At 41.3% G+C, this 19188-nt stretch overlaps 1 protein-coding gene across 4 annotated transcripts in view; it reads left to right on the top strand.

Moving 5' to 3' along the window:
- CDH6 (cadherin 6) overlaps positions 1-19188 on the top strand; it is a 129375-nt gene that overhangs the window by 61108 nt on the left and 49079 nt on the right. For all 4 annotated transcript variants that reach the window (XR_005068938.1, XM_037063109.1, XM_037063111.1 and 1 more), the window contains exon 2: positions 13048-13405. Coding sequence is in view for 3 of the 4 variants with exons in the window: in XM_037063109.1 (XP_036919004.1) it covers positions 13178-13405 (228 nt within the window). In the remaining variant the exon portion in view is untranslated. The remainder of the gene's footprint in view (positions 1-13047; positions 13406-19188) is intronic.

The raw sequence follows: 19188 nt of genomic DNA on the forward strand, positions 1-19188 counted from the left end.
TAACTTACAAGCGGGGAATAATATGAAACCAAGTCTTTCATACATTTCTGCAACTTAGACATATAGCTTGTTACAGAACTGTTTCAAATCCATGCCATGAATAGCTAATGTATACAATGCTCTCTCTTCTCTTCTGGGTTCATGAGTAAATCTTTTGAGGAAAGACTGCAGCCACAGGCCCAGAGGCCCTCAGGAGCCAGACAATGTGGATAAAGGAATGAAGGAAGCAGTTTAAGAAAACTACAGTGAAATGGCAAATGGGAAGGAATAGCAATTAAACACCGGGGAGCAGGGCAGTGCTGATAAGATCAGTAGGGAAGGACTCCCTCCACTCCGGGAACACAAATTTGCCAGATCTTCTGAGTTAGTCCAGAAAGGGGCGTGTAACGATCTTGCAAAAGTAGCGCCTGATTTCAGTTTTTTGATCTACGAGGCAAAACAAGAAATGCTCAAGAGGCAAACTGGCTTTAGAACAGCCCGTGTGTGCCCTCTCCTAAGACATTTCTGACAGGTTAGGGAGTTGTGGCCAATGCCATAGCTGACACCTCCCGTGAATCTATTCATCTTGTCCTCGCAGCCAACTTCTGAGGTAGACACTGTGTCAGTATCATCCCATTTTGTAGATAAAGAAATTGAGCCATACATCCGTCCCCTACTTGCCCAGCCGGGATCGGACAGGATTGAGCTTCTATCCCTGACTCACAGAGGGCCAGAGTCTGTTCCTAACCGTGTATCTCATCTCCCAGTAAAATAATTTAGACTTCTCCCCTCGTATGGAAAGAGAGCTTTTTCTATATCCTCTGGTTCAAGTTTATGGGGGATTTTTTGTCCTGAGTATTTCAAATCAACAAGTATTCCTTGAGCTTCAGCTACACATTTAACACCATTTTCTGTGCTGTAACACATTTGACTTTGTCTTCATTAATGCAATGTGTGGAGTATGATTTTTAGAACGAGGGTAATACTGTTGAATAGCTTCATTTGGAAATATATCAGTTTGCAAACAGATTCACAAATTATCCACAAATATAAACATTTACCAAAAAAAAACCAGGCCTCACTTGATGGCTGGTGCCATAATGATTCGTTGGCACCAAAGAAGTGCGACGTGACAAGAGATGCCAGGGCTGTTTGACACATTTCAGTGGAGTTCATTACGCACACGGAACAGAACCAATTTTACTCAACAGTGACTTTGACATTTACAGGAAAATGAAATGGAGGTTTAGAAATGAAGACTTCATGGGAAATCTCTACCAAAAATTGTAAATGAATTCTATCCTTATGTCACCATTTCTAGAAGATCGGGCCGTGTTCAGGAGACTTATTTTTACTTACACCAGGTGGGAACCTATTCAAAACAAAGTTTCTTAGGTGATCAGAAAATTGCTCTCGAACTAACTTAATTGGTTGTAAAGTTCTTCTTCCATAGGGACACATATATTATTAAAGGCTTTCTTGTAGATAGACGTGTCCCTTTGGCATCACCCTGTTTAATTCATCCCAATATCACAGTTCTATTTCTTTAATTTGCTAGGTTTTAATGGAGTAAATACCATCCTCGCCACATTGCACCCAAAGACAGCGTGGGACTGGAAAGATTTCAGGCTGAGTTGGAATCCAAGAGGGTCTAGAGAAATGTTAAATAGTTGTAAATAACAAGCTGTTTTCTATATCACTAATGAGGTAATATGAGAAAAAATACCAAAGCTTAATTTAGGACTCACAAGACATATGCTAAAAGCATCGCTAATGGATTATGCCAATGATTCTACTTATGTGTAGACAGTTTTTTCAGAGATGTTTTCTGTAGGCGGCATCATGCAAAATACTATGCTATGGTACTTACAAACAGCATTATTTTTTGAAGAAATAATTTCGTGACAGATTTTAAAACATTCCCTATGGTAAATGGTTAAACTATATGAATAACGTCGCTTTCCCGAATGTCTAGTGTTCTTTCAATGCCAGAATTAAGGCTCTGCATATCAAAGAATGAATGTGCTTGATTTAATTTGTGAGCCCAGATAGCACTATAGTAATATTGTGCTGATTAGAATTAATCAAGAACATCAGAACAAATGCATGCTAAGTCTGAATTCTACAACTTTAAAGTAATTATAGCTTTTAAATCTAATATTTACTTACTTGTTTGTCTGTAAATAGTATACTAGAATCAGTATCTCAAAAGCAGATAATGCAGTGAGTCCTTCAGACTGTTATCAAACATGTGTCACTAGAGAAGCAATTCAATCAATGGAGTTTTCTAATTAGCATATTAATTATTTGCAAATAAAAGGTGATTCCAAAGTACTTTAGGTAACTTGAAGACGTTGTAGTTTGTCTTCTCATTTTATTTATCTCTGTGAAATATTTTTGCGTTGTTATTTTCCAAAAATCTAGGGGAAAAGGTTTTGCTTATCAAAGGAAAACTTCAGCCCAGCTTCTGCATCAATTATAACATATTCTAAATAGGTAGGACCTGAATTAATCCAGCCCAGGCTCCTCCTAAATGGAATGCATTAACTAAAAGTTGGATTTCACCATAAACTCTTTTTCTGAATATGAAAATAATACAATATGCATTATGTAATCAGCACGGTAGAAGGAATAAAAGTGGGAAAACAATTCGTTACAGATTTGCTGTTTATGTTTTCGGGAATATTCTAATTTAGTGAGATCATGCTGAATACAGAAGGCCTTGGGGACAGGATCTGGGGGTTAGCCTGGGAGGAGCTGCTGCTGCTGCTGCCCGTTGCTCCCTGTTTGCAGGCCTCATGGGGTCCCTTAGGGTTCAGGAGATGCATGCCTGTGTGGGGGAAGGACAGGGATAGAGAAGAGAAAAATGAGTTTGTGCTCCTGGGAGGGAGAGAGTGTGTGACGCTGAGCATTTTTCACATGTCTATTGGCAATCTGTATACCCTTTTTGGAGAAGTGTCTATTTGGTTCTTTGCCCATTTTTTAATTAGATTGTTTGTCTTCCTGGTGTATGTTGCATAAGTTCTTTATACATTTTAGACATTAACCCTTTATCAGATGTATCACTGGTGAATATGTTCTCTTGTACAGTGGGTTCCTTTTTCATCTTGTTGATGGTTTCTTTAGCTATGCAGAAGCTTTTTAATTTGATGTAGTCCCATTTGTTTATTTTTTTCCTTTATTTCTCTTACTCAAGGAGACATATCCACAAAGAAATTGCTGTGAGAGGTGTCTGAAATTTGACTGCCTATATTTTCTTCTAAGATTTTATGGTTTTTAGACTTACACTTAAGACTTATACTTAAAAAGATTTACACTTAAGTCTTTTATCCATTTTGAGTTTATCCTTGTGTATGGTGTAAGTTGGTGGTCTAGTTTCATTCTTTTCTGTATGTACCTGTCCAATTTTCCCAACACCGTTTATTGAAGAGACTGTCTTTACTCCATTGTATGCTATTGCCTCCCTTGTCAAATATTAATTGACCCTAAAGATGTGGGTTGATATCTGGGCTCTGTGACCTGTTCCATTGATCTATATACCTATTCTTCTTTTTGAAGATTTTATTCATTTATTTTTAAAGAGAAGGGAAGGAAGAGGAAAAGAGAGGGAGAGAAATGTCAACTATTTGCCTCTTTCATGTCCCTAACTGGGGAACCGGCCCCAAACCCAGGCGTGTGTCCTGACAAGGTTCGAACTGGTGATCTTTTGATTCACAAGCTGGTGCTCAATCCACTGAACCACACTAGCCAGGTATATACCTGTTCTTATGACACAACCAGGCTATTTTGATTATAATGGCCTTATAGTATAGTTTGATATCAGGTATTGTGGTACCTCTGACTTTGTTCTTCTTTCTCCAAATTGCTGAGGCTATTCGGGGTCTTTTCTGGTTCTATATACATGTTTGGAATATTTGTTCTAGATATATGAAATATGTCATTGGTATTTTAATAGAAATGGCATTGAGTCTATAGATTGCTTTGGGTAGTATGGACATTTTAACCCAAATGTCCATAATTCTTCCAATCTATGAACACGGTATATGCTTCCAATGATTTGTATCTTCTTCAATTTTTTCAATGTGTATGGTTTTTGGAGTACAAGCCTTTAACCTCCTTGCTTAAATTTATCTCTAGGTACCTTATTTTTTGGTTGAAACAGCAAATGGAATTGTTTTGTTAGTTTCTCTTTCTGATAGTTCATTACTTGTGTATAAAAATAGCACCAATTTCTGAATATTAATTTTGTATCCTGCTCTTTTGCCAAGTTTATTCATTAGATCTAGTAGGTTTGTGGTAGTCATTAGAATTTTTTATCTACAGTATCATGTCATCTGTAAATAATGACTGTTTTACTTCCTCCTTTCCAATTTAGATGCTTTTCACTCTTTCTTCTTGTCTGATTTCTGTGGCTAGGACTTCCAGTACTATGTTGAACAAGAGTCAGAAAAGTGGGCATCGCTGTCTTCTTCCCATTTATTTTGGTCCTTTATTTTTTTCTTGATAAGTTTGGTTAAAGAGTCATCAAGCTTGTTTTATCTCTTCAAAGAACTGGCTCTTGGTTTCATTGATCTTTTGGGGGGGGTTGTTTGTTTGTTTGTTTGTTTGTTTTTTAGTCTCCATGTCATTTATCTGATGTGATGTTGATTATTTCCTTCCTTCTACTTACTCTGGGCTTTCATTGTTATTGTGTTTCTAGTTCTTGAAGGGGTAGGGTTAGATTGTTTATTTGAGATTTTTCTTACTTCTTAAGGTAGGTCTGGTAGGCTACGAACTTCCCTCTCAGGACTGCTTTCTCTGTGTTCCATAGATTTTGGGGTTGCTGTGTGTTCATTTTCATTTGTTTCCAGGTAATTTTTTTATTTCGTCCTTAATCTCACTGGTAACCCACTCATTGTTTTATAACATGCTATTAGCCTACATGTGTTTGAATGTTTTCGAGTTTTATTTTTGTAGTTGATTTCCAGTTTCATGCCATTGTTATCTTCAAGGATACTTGGTATAATTTCAATTTTCGTGAATTTGTTAAGGTTTATTTTGTGTCCTAACATGGGGTCTGCCTTTGAGAACATTCCATGTGCATTTGAGAAGAAAGTATATTCTGCTGCTTTGGAATGGAACATTCTGTAAATATCAATTAAATCCATGTGACATAGTATGTCATTTAAGGTCACTGTTTGCTTGTCGATTTTTTTGTCTGGATAATCTATTGATGACAGTGGGGTGTTAAAATCCCCTAATATGATTGTATTGCTGTCTATCTCTTCCTTAATGTTCATCCGTATTTTCTTTATATATAAGTATTTATGTACTCCTGTATTGGGTGCATATATGTTTACAAGGGTTATATCCTCTTGTTGGGTCAATCCTTTTATTGTTATATAGTAACCTTCTCTCTTATCATAGCCTTTGTTTTGAAGTCTATTGTGTCGGTTATAAGTATTGCTGCTACCCCAGCTCTTTTTCCATTTCCTTTTGCATAGAAAATTTTTTTCATTCCTTTACTTTCAGCCTGTGTGAATCTTTTGTCCTCAGGTGGGTCTTTTGCAGACAGCTTATGTTGTAAATGAGTCATGTTTTCTGACCCATTCAGCTACCCTAAGTCTTTTGATTCGGTTATTTAATCCATTTACATTTAAGGTTGTTATTGATAGGTACTTATTTATTGCCATTTTTTCTTTATGCCTATGTCCCTCTCCTCTTCTCTTTCTTCTTCTTCTCCGTCTCCTTCTTAAAGCAGATCTTTTAACATTTTTTACAGTACTGGCTTGGTGAATTTGTTGATAATGAACTCCTTTAGTTTTTGTTTGTTTATTTGTTTGGGGGGGTTATTTGTGTGTTTGTTTGGGGGGGTCTAGAAGGCTCTATTTCATTTTCCATTTTAAGTGATAGCATTGCTACATAGAGTAATCGTGGTTGCAGGTCCTCTCTTTTCATTACTTTGTATTCGTCATGCCAATACCTTCTGTCCTGGAGTTTTTCTCTTGAGAAACCAGCTGGCAGTCTTACGGGAATTCCCTTGTAGGTAACTAACTGTATCTTGCTTGCTGGCTTTAAGATTCTCTCTTTGTCTTTAAACTTTGACATTTAATTATGATGTGCCTTGATGTGAGTCTCTTTGGGTTTGTCTTGATTGAGACTGTCTGTGACTCCTGAACATCTACAACTTTTCCCTTCACCGGGTTAAGGAACTTTTCTGCCATTATCTCTTCAAACAGGTTCTCTATCAATTACTCACATTCTTCTCCTTCTGGTAACCCTATGATTCAGATGTTGTTGCATTTCATGTTGTCCCAAAGTTCCCTTAAACTATCCTCATTCTTTTGCTTTTTGCTCCTCTGATTGGCTGGTTTTTCCTACCTTGTCTTCCAAGTTGCTGATACAATCCTCTGCTGCATTCAGCTGCATTTTATTCCTTTTAGTGTACTCTTAATGTCAGATACTCTATTTTTTATATCTAACTGGTCCTTTTTCATTTCTATGTTCTTTTCATACTATTGTACAATGATTCTTACTAAGTTCCTTGAGCATCCTTATTACCATTACTTTCAACTCTATTTCTGATAAATTGTTTGCCTCTATTTCACTTAACTCTTTCTCCGGAGTTTCCTTCTGTTTTTTCATTTGGGGCCTGTTTCTTTGTTTCCTCATTTTGGCAGTCTCTTTATGCTTGTTTCTGTGTATTAGATATGTTTATGACTCGCAGCCTTCGTAAGGAATAGTAAGTGTCCTGTGGAACCCAGTGGCACAGTCTCCTCGACCTCCTCAACTGGTGCTCTAGGAATATCCCTTGTTTGGGTTTCGTGGACCCTCCTATTGCAATTGAGTCTTGATTGCTGTTGGCGCATTCATGCATGGGACTAACCCTCGTGCTGGCTGCTTGTGAGGTCACTGCATGCAAGCTGCTGTGTTGGTGCTGATCCAGAACAGAGAAAAGAAAGAGGAAAAAACGAAATAAAAATATACATAATAAGAAATAATAGTATGTATAAAACATAAATAATATATTAAAATAAAATAGAAAATAAAAAATTAAAATTAAAAAGTAAAGCAGAAAGAAAACAAATAAAAAGAAAAAATAAAAAGCATAGGAAAAGAAAACAGAAGAGAAGAAAACAAAAATATATAGAAAAGCAAAAAGCAAGACATTTTAAAAAGCACAAAACTTAAAAAACAGAAGAATAGAATTTTCCTCTGCAGAGTTTGGTGCCTTCTGCGATCTCCCTTTGGATATAGCGTCTTTGAAGTTTGCGGGACCCTGCTCTGTTGTTGCCCGGTGCTGAGCCCCTGGTTAGGACTCCAGCTCAGGCTAATGTCAGACGTGCTGCTTGAGCCTTGCCCTCAGCAACCTGCTCCAAGATACAAGTGATCCACACTTTGTAACTGCTTCTGCTGAACCTGGCTGCACCTGCCAAAGGACCAAGCTGCTCGCCAAGTCTCGCTTTTACCAGCACCAAGCCCAGGGCATGCGCCAGCAAACCTCTCGGCCTCCACCCACCCACCAGCTGCCTGCTAGACTCAGTCACTGAGAGAGGCTCTGGCAGAGTGGAAAGAATGGAGCTAATGGATCTCCTGTGAAGGGGAGGTGCCATTCAGGCTTCAGAGGAGGTGGTGATTGTGTCCCCCCACCTCAGAGCCACTGATCTGTCCTGGATTTTGCCCTGACTTCAGCCGGTAGGTGGGCCCTCCAAAGCCCCCATGTGGGTCTGCCGGAAGCGGGAAGGGTGTTTCTATAGACCTCCCATAGGGTAAAAGCACCAGTCAGGTTCATCGGAAAACAGAGAGAATAACCCCTCCCCACAGCCAGTCACTAACCTCCCCCACCCCCGAGAGTATGCCCAGACTGTTACCCTGCCCTGGCACATAAGGCTGGCTTCTCTGGTGGGTGAGGTGACTGTCGGCCCAGGCTGACACCCGGGGAGGGGATCGCTCCGCCCAGAAAAGTTGTTCCTGCTGGTATATGAGAGTGACTCTGCACCAGGACCCTCCCCTGGCCTCTACTACTACTTCCCCCCACCCCCACCCCCACCCCCACACTACTCTCCCCAAAACCGCAAGCCCCAGATGCTCCTTGCTCCTTGGGAGACTCCAGTGCTCATCGCCCTCCACCAGAGCTGGGGACGTGGCTGCAAATGCAATTCGCACGTTGCCCCTTTGAGAGGGAGCCTGTGCTGCCAGTGGACTCCTCCACTCCCTGCTGGACCAAAACATCCGCTTTTTTCCTGTGGTGTGTGGGCGTCTCCTCCCGGCTCTGGGGCTCGGGCCTGGGCAGCCTGTGCCGGGGTGTTGGTCCCACGCCTCTCAGGAGCCTCCCACAGCTGAAGTGCCCGTGGAAGCAGAGCCAGCCCCTTTCACCTGTCCACCCACCCAACCGTGCTTCCTGTGGCTTCCTGTACAGCCCCTTGGGTATAAATCTCCAATGCAGCCCCTCTTCGGTGGGTCATTCAGGGTAATTTTTCCCCAGTTTGGCTGAATTTCCAGTTTGGTTCCGGGAGGAGGGGAACGCAAGATCCATCTACTCTGCCACCATCTTGAAAACCCTGACTATATTCTCTTGTGAAGTTTGAATTATATAAGCATATTGACTGCCGGGTAAATACCCTCTCGAAGTGTGCAATTATCAGTGCCATTCCCATAGCATCGCCTGCTACCCATAAGTACCCTAGCCCTTTCTACACCTCACTGAAAAGGCTCCTGCAAAGATTTAAACTATTTTTCGGGATTAAGCACCTTCGCATATCAAATTTTAGAAAGTACGAACAATAGCCTATAAGAAATTGAAAGTAATTTTTTAAAAAAACAACTCCCAGCAAAAGGAAAATAAAAAAGTAGGAATGTAATCTAGTAAGTAATCTTTTAGTCTGATGCTAAACTGTCATTAGCCTGTCATTAGGCAGTTTCAGTTTTATTTCTTTTTATAGAGTTTTTGATATTTCTAACTGATTTGCTCTTTAATGCCATGAGGAGATGGGGGCAAAAAGGTACAACATCTACTTTGTTTTGCAGTCGTTCTCCTTCCATTACCTAAACTTTTGGTTCTTCCTGCACTGAGTGACCATGCCTGCTATTTTAGAATTAGGCATCTATATATGCCCTTGCATCCTTGTCCATTTGCTTTACTTCTCGACATCTTTAAAATGAGCTAGCCCATCTGATTGCTACTTGCCACCATGTTCTACTGTACTTTGAAAGTACAGTAGAACAAAGGCCAATGGCTTTCCTATCTTTCTCCAAGTTCTCTTCTTTACCTTGAACTTGCGGCCATTCAGCACCTGAAGCATCCTAGTTTTCTTTTCATCTAAGGTCATGCTTGCAGTGTGCCTTTTCTCTCTTTTATTCCATGTTTTTAGATGATGTAAAACCTACAATATGTATGTTATTTATTTTAATGATATCAAATTCTTACCCAGTATAACATTAGAACAATGTCAGACTATTAATTACAACAGTAATTATGAATGTTTGTCCAGTACCATTTTACAAGGACAGAATTACACAGTTGAAGCCAGTTTTAAATAAAGATCGTTTTTAAAGCCTTAACGTAGCAAAACAGAAAGGGGGAGAAAGCCACCTGGAGGCTATAAGTGCGTCCGTCTCCCAGTGAACGTCCCCTTTCGCCTGCATTCTTCTTCATACAGGAGTGGGCATGAAGTTTCTGCCTTCTCTGCTTCTACACCACTCCTGTGAGATCCTCAACTGCAGTCCACACGGGGAAAACGTTAGCAGATGGACTAATTCCACTTCTTAAAGTGCTTCCATTCCTTAGGGTCTTTTTAATTTGTGTTTTTTTCCATTACCATTTATCCCCCTTATTACCCACTTCCACCTCCACCCACCGCCTGCCCTGCCCCCCGCAGTCACCACACTGTTGTCCGTGTTCATGAGTCCTTTTTCTTTTTTGCTCGATCCCTTCCATTTTCTACCCACCCCCAGAGCTGTAAGCCTGCTCTCAGTCTATGAATCTGTCTCTGTTTTACTTATTAGTTCAGTTTGTTCATTAGATTCCACATATGAGTGAAATCATGTGGTATTTGTCTTTCTCTGACTGGCTTGTTTCACTTAGCATAATGTTCTCCAGGTCCATCCATGGTGTCGCAAATGAATTTGACTTGCTTGGAAACACTTCTTAAAAAAAGAACAACTATTTAAGCCTATGATGGAACTATGCTGTCTTTTCCAACTTTTTGCATTATGACACAAGTGGATTCTACACATGCAATGCAAATAATAGTAACGATAGCAATAGTAATGATAATAACTAATACTTATTAATACCTTACTAAGTGCTTTGCCTACAATGACTTATGTAATCCTTATAAAACCCTATGAAGTAGTTATTATATTTAATTATCCCCACTTACAGAATAAAGTAAGGTGCTGTGAGATTAAGCAATTTTCCCAAGTTCAGAGAAACTAATGGGCAGAGCAAGGATTTAAACCCAGGCAGCCTGGCCCCAGCGCTGGTAATCTGAACCAACGTGCAGTCCTGCCTTTTAAGAATTAAATGAGAATTGCAAAGTTATATATTCAACAGTTCAAAGTTTGCTGGGTATTTTTTAACCATAGAATTTCACAGAGAAATATATCCCTCCATAAAGCTAGCACCAAATATGAGCGGACTGTGCTAATTTTAATAATTTTGAATATGGAGCTTCTTAACATGGACACACCCTGCCAAGTTGATACAAAAAGAGGTAGGTATGGAAAAACTTCTGTCCTAACATACTTAGAATTAGAAATACTGCTTAAATCTGTACCACTTTAAAAGCACATTACCAACCAAGCAAAAAATATTATGAAAGACTTGACATTTTGGTATCCATGATTTTAAAAAGAGCTAATATTTAATATTCAAGTGGCAACAGCTTGTCGAGTTTGCACACAACACCCACAGGGATAGATCTTTCTTTGAAACGGCCTTTAGGAGTTTGCCTTTTAAGCAGCTGACACCTCGCGCTCTGCATCCCTGCCGGCGCCGTGGGGCGCTCCGAGGGCCGCAGCAGACGGGCAGTCCTTCACCACGGGATTTGTCCGTGCAAATAACGGAGAGTGAGGGAAATGAAGAAAAATGTAATTTCCACTGACTTGACCTCGGTGTGATCGCTACTGCTAAAAATGAATGGATATCTTTGGAGGGCGTTTCTCCATGTGCCCTCTCAGGCCCCTTTATGTACAGCCATGAGAAGAGAGAAGATGCGTCGTTGCCCTAATAGAGCATCAGTCATTCCACACCTGTGCCAAGGCCACATAATGACAAGTACACTGGTCCCAGGCATTTTTCCAGCATGACTAATTGTCGCAGTACTAATTTACTCACCTGTGGAATCTTCAGCTTCCCCGCCAACTGTCAAGAAGATGCATAGTAATGGAATGTTTAAAATGCTGAACACTGTGAAATACTTCACTTATATTCCAAAAGAAAGTTACACCAAGACATGTGTTAGAAGGTTGTAATTACTCTTTGCTGAAGAAAAAAAAAACTGGTCACATGTACATTTACCTGGTACAATAAGGGGAGGCAAGTGAGCAAATCTTTTCTGACAAAGAAAGAAATGACTGATCAGATTACCTAAAACATTTTTATTTGTCTGCATTTATTTAAGATGAATATGCCAGTTTCATCACCTTTATGTTCTATATTACAAAGCACTTAATTTTTTGTTAGTATGATTTAGGAAATATTATTCCTACATCAAATAGTGAGGTAAAAGAATAATTTGTTAGATTTTTTTTCAAGACCTATAGAAAAGTTTAGGATGAAGATATAGGTGGGTATTACTTTAATTTTGTAAAATAGTAAACCAATTTCTGACATTTTTGCCAAACACTGTGGCCCAAGGATTTTTTAAATACTAGGTTGCATTCTTAAAAAATAGTATATGTCACCCTGGCTGGTGTAGCTCAGTGGATTGAGCTCGGGCCTAAGAACCAAACAACCACGTTTCGATTCCCAGTCAGGGCACATGCCTAGGTTGCAGGCCAGTTCCCAGCAGGGGACACATAAGAGGAAACCATACATCGATGTTTCTCTCCCTCTCTCCTTCCCTTCCCCTCTAAAGATAAATAAATTAAAAATCTTTTAAAAAAATAGTACATGTCCTGGAAAATGATCACCCCAAGTATAACAGCTGACTCTGAAATCCCGCACTGTGGTATTAAGATATGTTTGATACGCCTATAAAAATTATATAGAAATTGTTTGACTAATTTTAATGTATATGCTTGGTTCCTTATGATAGAAGTAAACTTCAGACATAATAGCCTAGGATTTCCTAAAGGTTTTGGGGGGAAAAAACCCCATCCAATTCTCGTATTTTATTAAATTCAGATTCTTTACCTAGCTCGTTAGCCTATACTGTGCTGTTCATTAGGCCACACAAGGAAAACAAGTTTCGCGGTGAAGTCTGGGAAACACCGAGTTCCATACAGGCTCATCATCGCCACCACTGAATCCCACTCTAGAGCCTTCAGTGCGCGCCGACATGCCTTCTGAGGAGCAGGTGTGTGGTCCTGTCAACCTTGACCCAGACTGTTCTATCAGCTCATCTCCAAAGCCGAGAGTTTGCAGAACAGGCTCTGCCTCGACTTTATGTCGACACATTACAGGCACTCAATACATCCCAGCGAAATTTCGATAGTATCCACTCTCAACTGAATTTAAACCGTCTTTGCAAAGCTTTGCTTTAGACTTGTTCATGAGGATAAATATGCAAATAGAATCAGAAACACACTCTCATTTCTTCTCACCAGATCTCAGCCCACACACCCAGAGGTAAGAGAGTAGTGAAATAATCCACTGTGGCATGTTGACCTACAACAATGCTGTTACTTAAAATGGGATTTTTAAGTGCTAGGAGAGGAGGAAGGGAAACAGCAGCTTCCTATTCAGCCCATGCCTTCCATTTAGCATATCTAAAAAGATTGTTTTCCTCATTTTAAAATTGATAGCCAACTTATTTTTGTTGTTTTGCTATTCAAATTTCTGTCCTCTTTTGCCAGAGCTTATTTGCTCTAACACTGAATTTTAAGCATCTCTAAAAATGCTTGATATGTTATTATTCTTTCCAGATATCCTCTGAGAGCCAAGCAAAGCGCTTTAAGGAAGAAAGGAGGAATGCGGCTGAATACGGCGCAGTGAAGAGAAGACACTTCAAGGAGAGAAGTCCCCACTGCCCAGAGCCCGGACCGTGCCATCAGCATGAGAACTTACCGGTACTTCTTGCTACTCTTTTGGGTTGCTCAGCCCGACCCAAGTTTCTCAACTCCATTATCTAAGAGGACTAGTGGTTTCCCGGCAAAGAAAAGGGCCCTGGAACTCTCTGGAAACAGCAAAAATGAGCTGAACCGTTCGAAAAGGAGCTGGATGTGGAATCAGTTCTTTCTCCTGGAGGAATACACGGGACCCGGTTACCAGTACGTGGGCAAGGTAGGACTCCATCGGGCCTTTGGCATTCTGGTTCTAAAAGCCTGAAGAAGTTACTTCTAGTAAATAGAGAGAGTGCATGTAAACTATTCCCCAATACAGTGAGAATTGTTGCTTATCCGGTAAGACTCCCCCCCCACCCCCCCACCCCCCCACCACCCCCCGACTTGAGTAGTTTCAGGCAGAAGACTGTCTCAAGGAGCTGAGAAAACATTAGCCCAGCAGCAAAAAAAGAGACTCGCTCGCTCCAGCGGAAAGAGAAACGCCCACAGCCACCCACACAGGGTTCTCATAAACCCTTTAGTTTTTACTTTAGCTTGAAAAATATGGTCCAGCTTATTCTATGCCGTAAAATGTATTAAAAACAGAAATAGAGCGATTAAGCTCAAAGAAACAGAAGGTTCCCTTTTCTCAGTCTGGAAGCAAACATTCTGAGCTCTAGTTCTTTGGCCAGGTTCAAATCGACTCTCCCTTAACTCTGACCCCGGCGGTGCCAGCCTTTCTGCCGCGAACGGAGCCCATGGTCCTCCAAACCCACCGCTGCCCGAGACTGGTCGTCCCACAGCTGCTGCTGTTCTGTCTTATCCCACAGAGTAGGCAAGAGCCAGGCATTTCAAAAGCTTCTGATTTAACTGTGGCAAGGTTCACAAGAGACAAATGGTTATGGAGAGCTGCTATTTCCAAATATCATCTGACCATTTTATTGACTCCAGAAAGTAGCATGAGGAAGCCTCGTTTATGATTGCCCTCAGCAGTTACTGGAGCTGAGTCAGGGAAACAGCTCCGTTACACTGTCATCGGGAGCTTCACTGGCATTTTATCATCAGCTACAGTCTTGTTGCAGGATATCTGCATACTGTAAAGCTGTAAAAAAAATGGGGATACAGGTTTGAACTTTGCAGGTCTGTGTTTCATAATAGGGTATTGATAAGCAAACTGATTGTCCCACATCCTGTACATAAACAAACTGGGAATGAACACAAGGGGATGATAAGCGCCTTTGTTTGTGATTACAGCTCCGATTTTAAACATCAGTGGAAGGGTATGCAAATCGCATACATTTTTCAGATTCCAAGGGCTGTCCGGTCACACTTCAATCTGTTATCCAATGTCCCTGAATAACCGGGTGCAAATAGCCTCGTTAAGTATTTACCACTATAAATGAAGGAAAGCCGTCCGTGGCTTGGGCTGAGGCAATCAGGCATTGTTCCAATGGAGTGAATTATTGATACGGAATAAAGTCCAAGAGAAAGTGTTCGGGAGGGGTGAACGTGACAGACGGCCCAGGGCCTCTGCTTGTGTTTGCCGTGACTGCGGAGGAAGGCCCACACACTAGTGCTTCTCTCCCTGTCCTTTGTGAAATTGGAATAGCACTCCATTAATAGGGTAATGGTTGTAGAAAATGATAATAATATTATACTCTTTAAAGCACTTTGTAGAATACAAATAATATTACTGTCACAGAAGTTTTTTCAAGGGCTTTGTCTAAACAATCAATCCCTCTCTTTTTCTTTTCTGCTCCTACTTCCCAAATTATGTTATCATTTTACATCAAAAATAACACCCATTTTTTAAAGAACGGCAGGATATTTCAGGACCATAGAAGCAGCAGTGAATAAAACCTCGTGGGAATCGGCTTTATGATTATAATCATGAGAGGGAACCTTGCCAAGGGGTAAGCTTGTGAGCTGTGGACCCAGGCAGATCAGAGGCTGCGCCTTGGTGCTGCCAAGCACCGGTTGTGTGGCCCAGGGCCGATTATTAACTTTTCCAGGCTGCAGTTTTTTTCATCTAGAAAACGCCCAAGGCCATGCATGTGTCATGTTGTGGAGTTGCCATGTAGTGTAACTGAAATGAGAGCTTGTGGCGGGCGCATAGTAGGTGCATAAAGAAGTTGCTATTCTCTGCGAAAAATCCANCCAAGGGGTAAGCTTGTGAGCTGTGGACCCAGGCAGATCAGAGGCTGCGCCTTGGTGCTGCCAAGCACCGGTTGTGTGGCCCAGGGCCGATTATTAACTTTTCCAGGCTGCAGTTTTTTTCATCTAGAAAACGCCCACGGCCATGCATGTGTCATGTTGTGGAGTTGCCATGTAGTGTAACTGAAATGAGAGCTTGTGGCGGGCGCATAGTAGGTGCATAAAGAAGTTGCTATTCTCCGTGAAAAATCCACTGTATATACTGTTAAGCTCATGAGTAATGCATTGAAGTGGAATGCTGGTTTTTATATCATTGCAGAAGTTAAACGAGAGAACTCCCAGGGGGTGGAATAGGTAAGGGAGATAGGCAAAACCCCTTCAGGACCACAGCTTCAGTCTGATTAGTTGGATTTAGATAGTTTATTGGCAGCGAGGCAAATTTCCCGACCACACCCTTCACCTGCCCTCCCGCCCCTCCCTGAACTTATATAGAGTGTAGCCAGAGAAAAGGTCAAGAACTCCCACTGGGGTTGTCATAGCTGCCCGCTTTGCGACATCAGGGGTGTGTAACTGGTATTCTTCCACTATCGATAGGGCGTTTTCCTAACCTGTCCCCAGAATTATGTTTTACCAACAGACCAAAGGATCAGACTAGAATATGTTTTGTACCACAATTAAAAATGGACAAAACATAAATACAATTTTTCAAAGGAAAAAATAGGTTTGGGTTCCTCAAGTGGCAACAGCTGGGTCCACTTTTAATAGATTTGGAGTCAGACAGATACCTGATGAGATGGCCCAGATCGACAGTGTCAGGGAACTTCTGAAAACAAAGTGTTTTCCAAGAGCAGGCTACAGCAGAGGTTCCAAAACTTTCTCCGTTCACCATGCCCTTACTGTCTCAACAGTTTTTTTTACAGTGTCCTTAGGTCAAAAGAAATAGGTCAAGACAGTTTAATAAGTATTTATGTCCTAAAAAAAATAAATTACTGTGGACAACAAATATGTATCAGTGAAGAGGAAAAATACTTAAATAACCACGGTTACTTACTAATGGAAGGTGTGTGCCCACTGGGCACTGCAGAACCTCTCAGACTGGACAGCGCCCCCATTTCCTTTCCCACATCGATTTTTGCCCCGACCTGCCTTCTACCACAAGCGCTGGGGGGAGCCCAGCTCCATCAATACATAACATCATCGAAGGGAATGTAGCACCACCTACTGCCGAAACGGTGAACTACCCTAAGGTGTGGTTCACAAGGTGTCTGACAAGAGCTCAAGTGTTGCACGATTTCCCTGGAAATTTTAAACTGTTTCCTGGTGCCACAGTAGGTGCACGCTGCCTCCCAGGGTACCTCAGTGAACACCCTGGGGACCATTAGACTACAGTCAGATTGCCATACAAAGGTTACAAAGGCTAATCGAACCTTAACCTTGTGAAATAATAGTTACTTAGAGCATCCTCTTGAGGCTTGACATTGAAAAGACTAATCTGTACATGTAACAGACAGAAGGGTTAACTGAGGAAGTCATGCAGTGGAGCAAAAAACAAAGTAGAAGAAGAAAGTCTTCACATTGTAAGCATGTGTTTGTATTTGTATTTGCCTTCCTCGGCTCCAGTGATTCTGGGCTCAGTCGGTAGAGATGACGGTGACAATGGTGGAGTGAAGAAAGTGTGAGAATCGGTGGGGGAGCAAAGGGCTGCCGAGTGTCCAAAGAGAAAAAAGGTTGAGTCGCTTGAGCATCCAAGACGCAGTGGAAGACAGAGTCTGGGTGACAGTAAAGCGAATGGACAAGGTCATACTTAAAACTCAAAGCAGAAGCAACGGCAGTGAGACCCTCCTCCTCTTCCTGTCCTAATACTCGTCAGCCTCGTCCTGCGCCCTTGTCCGGTGGGACTAACACAGAAACATGGGCTCTTCGGGGCCAGGGAGTGGTGCACTTACTGTGAACAGCTGAAATACTGACAACCCAAACTCCGGTGCAGGAGAACAGTTCAACACCTGACTCACCGAAAATGCTGGTGGCAGGTAGGGGTGACAGCATAGGAAGAAGTGGTCCTGTATTGGGTAAGAGTCTGTGGGCTTGAGATATACAGCTACAAATAAGAATAGTTATTTTCCCAAATACATGAAGATTTCAGGGCAACCTTTGAACGATTTAGCATAAACAGCCTCCATGTCACCTGGGAGCTTATAAGACATGCAGAACCCCGGGCCCCACCTGAGAAGCTGCATCTCAGCACAATCCCCGGGTGGACTGTATGCCCATTAAAATTTGAGAAGTATTGCTTTAAAAAATATCTTGCCTGGGTCTCCCTTCCCCAGAGATTCTGATTTAGTTGGTTTTTAATTAAGTATTTATGATTCCAATATATGGCAAAACTTGAGATCCGTTGCCCTAAGAGACTATTATTGGCAATAATTGTAACAACATGTGGCACATGCAGTGATTAAAGCATTTTGGAAATATAAAGGAGAGGGCCAGCTGGGTGCGGGTACAGCGGAGCTCCCTGAAGGAGGCGATGGTGTTGGAAGGACTGCATCACCACATTAGCTCACACTGCACAGGGGCAGTGGCAAGGGCTTCCCAAGGGGAGAACAGGAGGCTCAGAGGCTTCGGGACAGAGCAGTAAGAAGTGAGAAAATGGAAACAGAAAACAGGAAGAGGTGCGTATTTCTTGTCCAGGGCCAAAGGGAACTGTATATGATCTGACACAAAATCTACCTAGGTTATCTTTGGCTTAGAGAAAAACAAGAAGCGAGCATCACATATTTTCGGAAAACACCATGCCCCGCCCGCAACTTTACATCATGTAGCAATTCCCTGATGGTGAATTGGTATATTGTGTAAAATTAAGTTAAATGAGAAAGAAGAACATGGGTAGACATCGATTAGATTTCCAAAGCACAGGCATTCATTAATACAAAGATAAATAGATTGCAAGACCTCAGAACTATGCACAATTTTAGGCAAAAGAGTCACATATTGTCACCAAACAGACCCCAGCAAAGCGTAATTTCCTGTTACCTCCACTTTAACCTTCACAACGTTCTTCATCCCCTCCTTCCCGACAATGTGTCCACAGAACTAATCTTCGTTAGAAGCATTCAAGAGGCTTCTATTTTTAGTAGCATACCAGGAGATTTGTTTTTATGGAATTTGATAAACTTGTATATTTTCCTAGATATTTTCTGATGCTAGCTTTTTGGAAGTTGGTGATGGTTTTCTCTGGTGGAGCTTTCCCCCAAACTGACACACTGTGCTTTTTTAAACACCATGAAAAAAATCTAGGTTCCATGTGAAATTCTAATGTACAGGCCTTCTTAATACGGCTTTCTCTTGAGTCTTTGAAATGAACATTTCTCCAATTCAATGAAGCCACTATTTTTAGGATAATTAGACAGTCATGTTTTAATGGCCTATAAAAATAAAAGTGGTCAGCTAGATACACCATTAAAATTAGACACGAACAATTATTTGTGCCTGTAATTACATGACCCCAAATCAGTAAATATAAAGCAATATTTTATAGATTCTGAAAGACCATTTAAAAGATGCCGTCATTAAAGAATTCCTTTGTTATATTCCTAATTTTTTTATTTCTGAAAAGAGCATAAACTTAAGAGTAGAGACCTCCTGGTGCTAATGTGGTGGGTGATTCAGAGACTCATTTAACCCACCACTTCAAACTACAGCGCATCAGATTAAAGCATCGTCAGAGCTAACACCTGCGGAGGGTTACTTTGTTCCTGACACTCTGTGAGTGCCTCAAACGAGTTACCTCATTGGACCCTCACAGCAACCTGAAGGCCCGCAGGTTAGTTGGACCCCTGTTTTATAGATGAGTAAACCAGGGCTCAGAGTAGT

This window comes from Sturnira hondurensis, unplaced genomic scaffold (genome assembly GCF_014824575.4).
Source record: "Sturnira hondurensis isolate 20B ecotype Veracruz unplaced genomic scaffold, ASM1482457v3 Scaffold0014384, whole genome shotgun sequence".
In the NCBI taxonomy this organism is placed as follows: Eukaryota; Metazoa; Chordata; class Mammalia; order Chiroptera; family Phyllostomidae; genus Sturnira; species Sturnira hondurensis.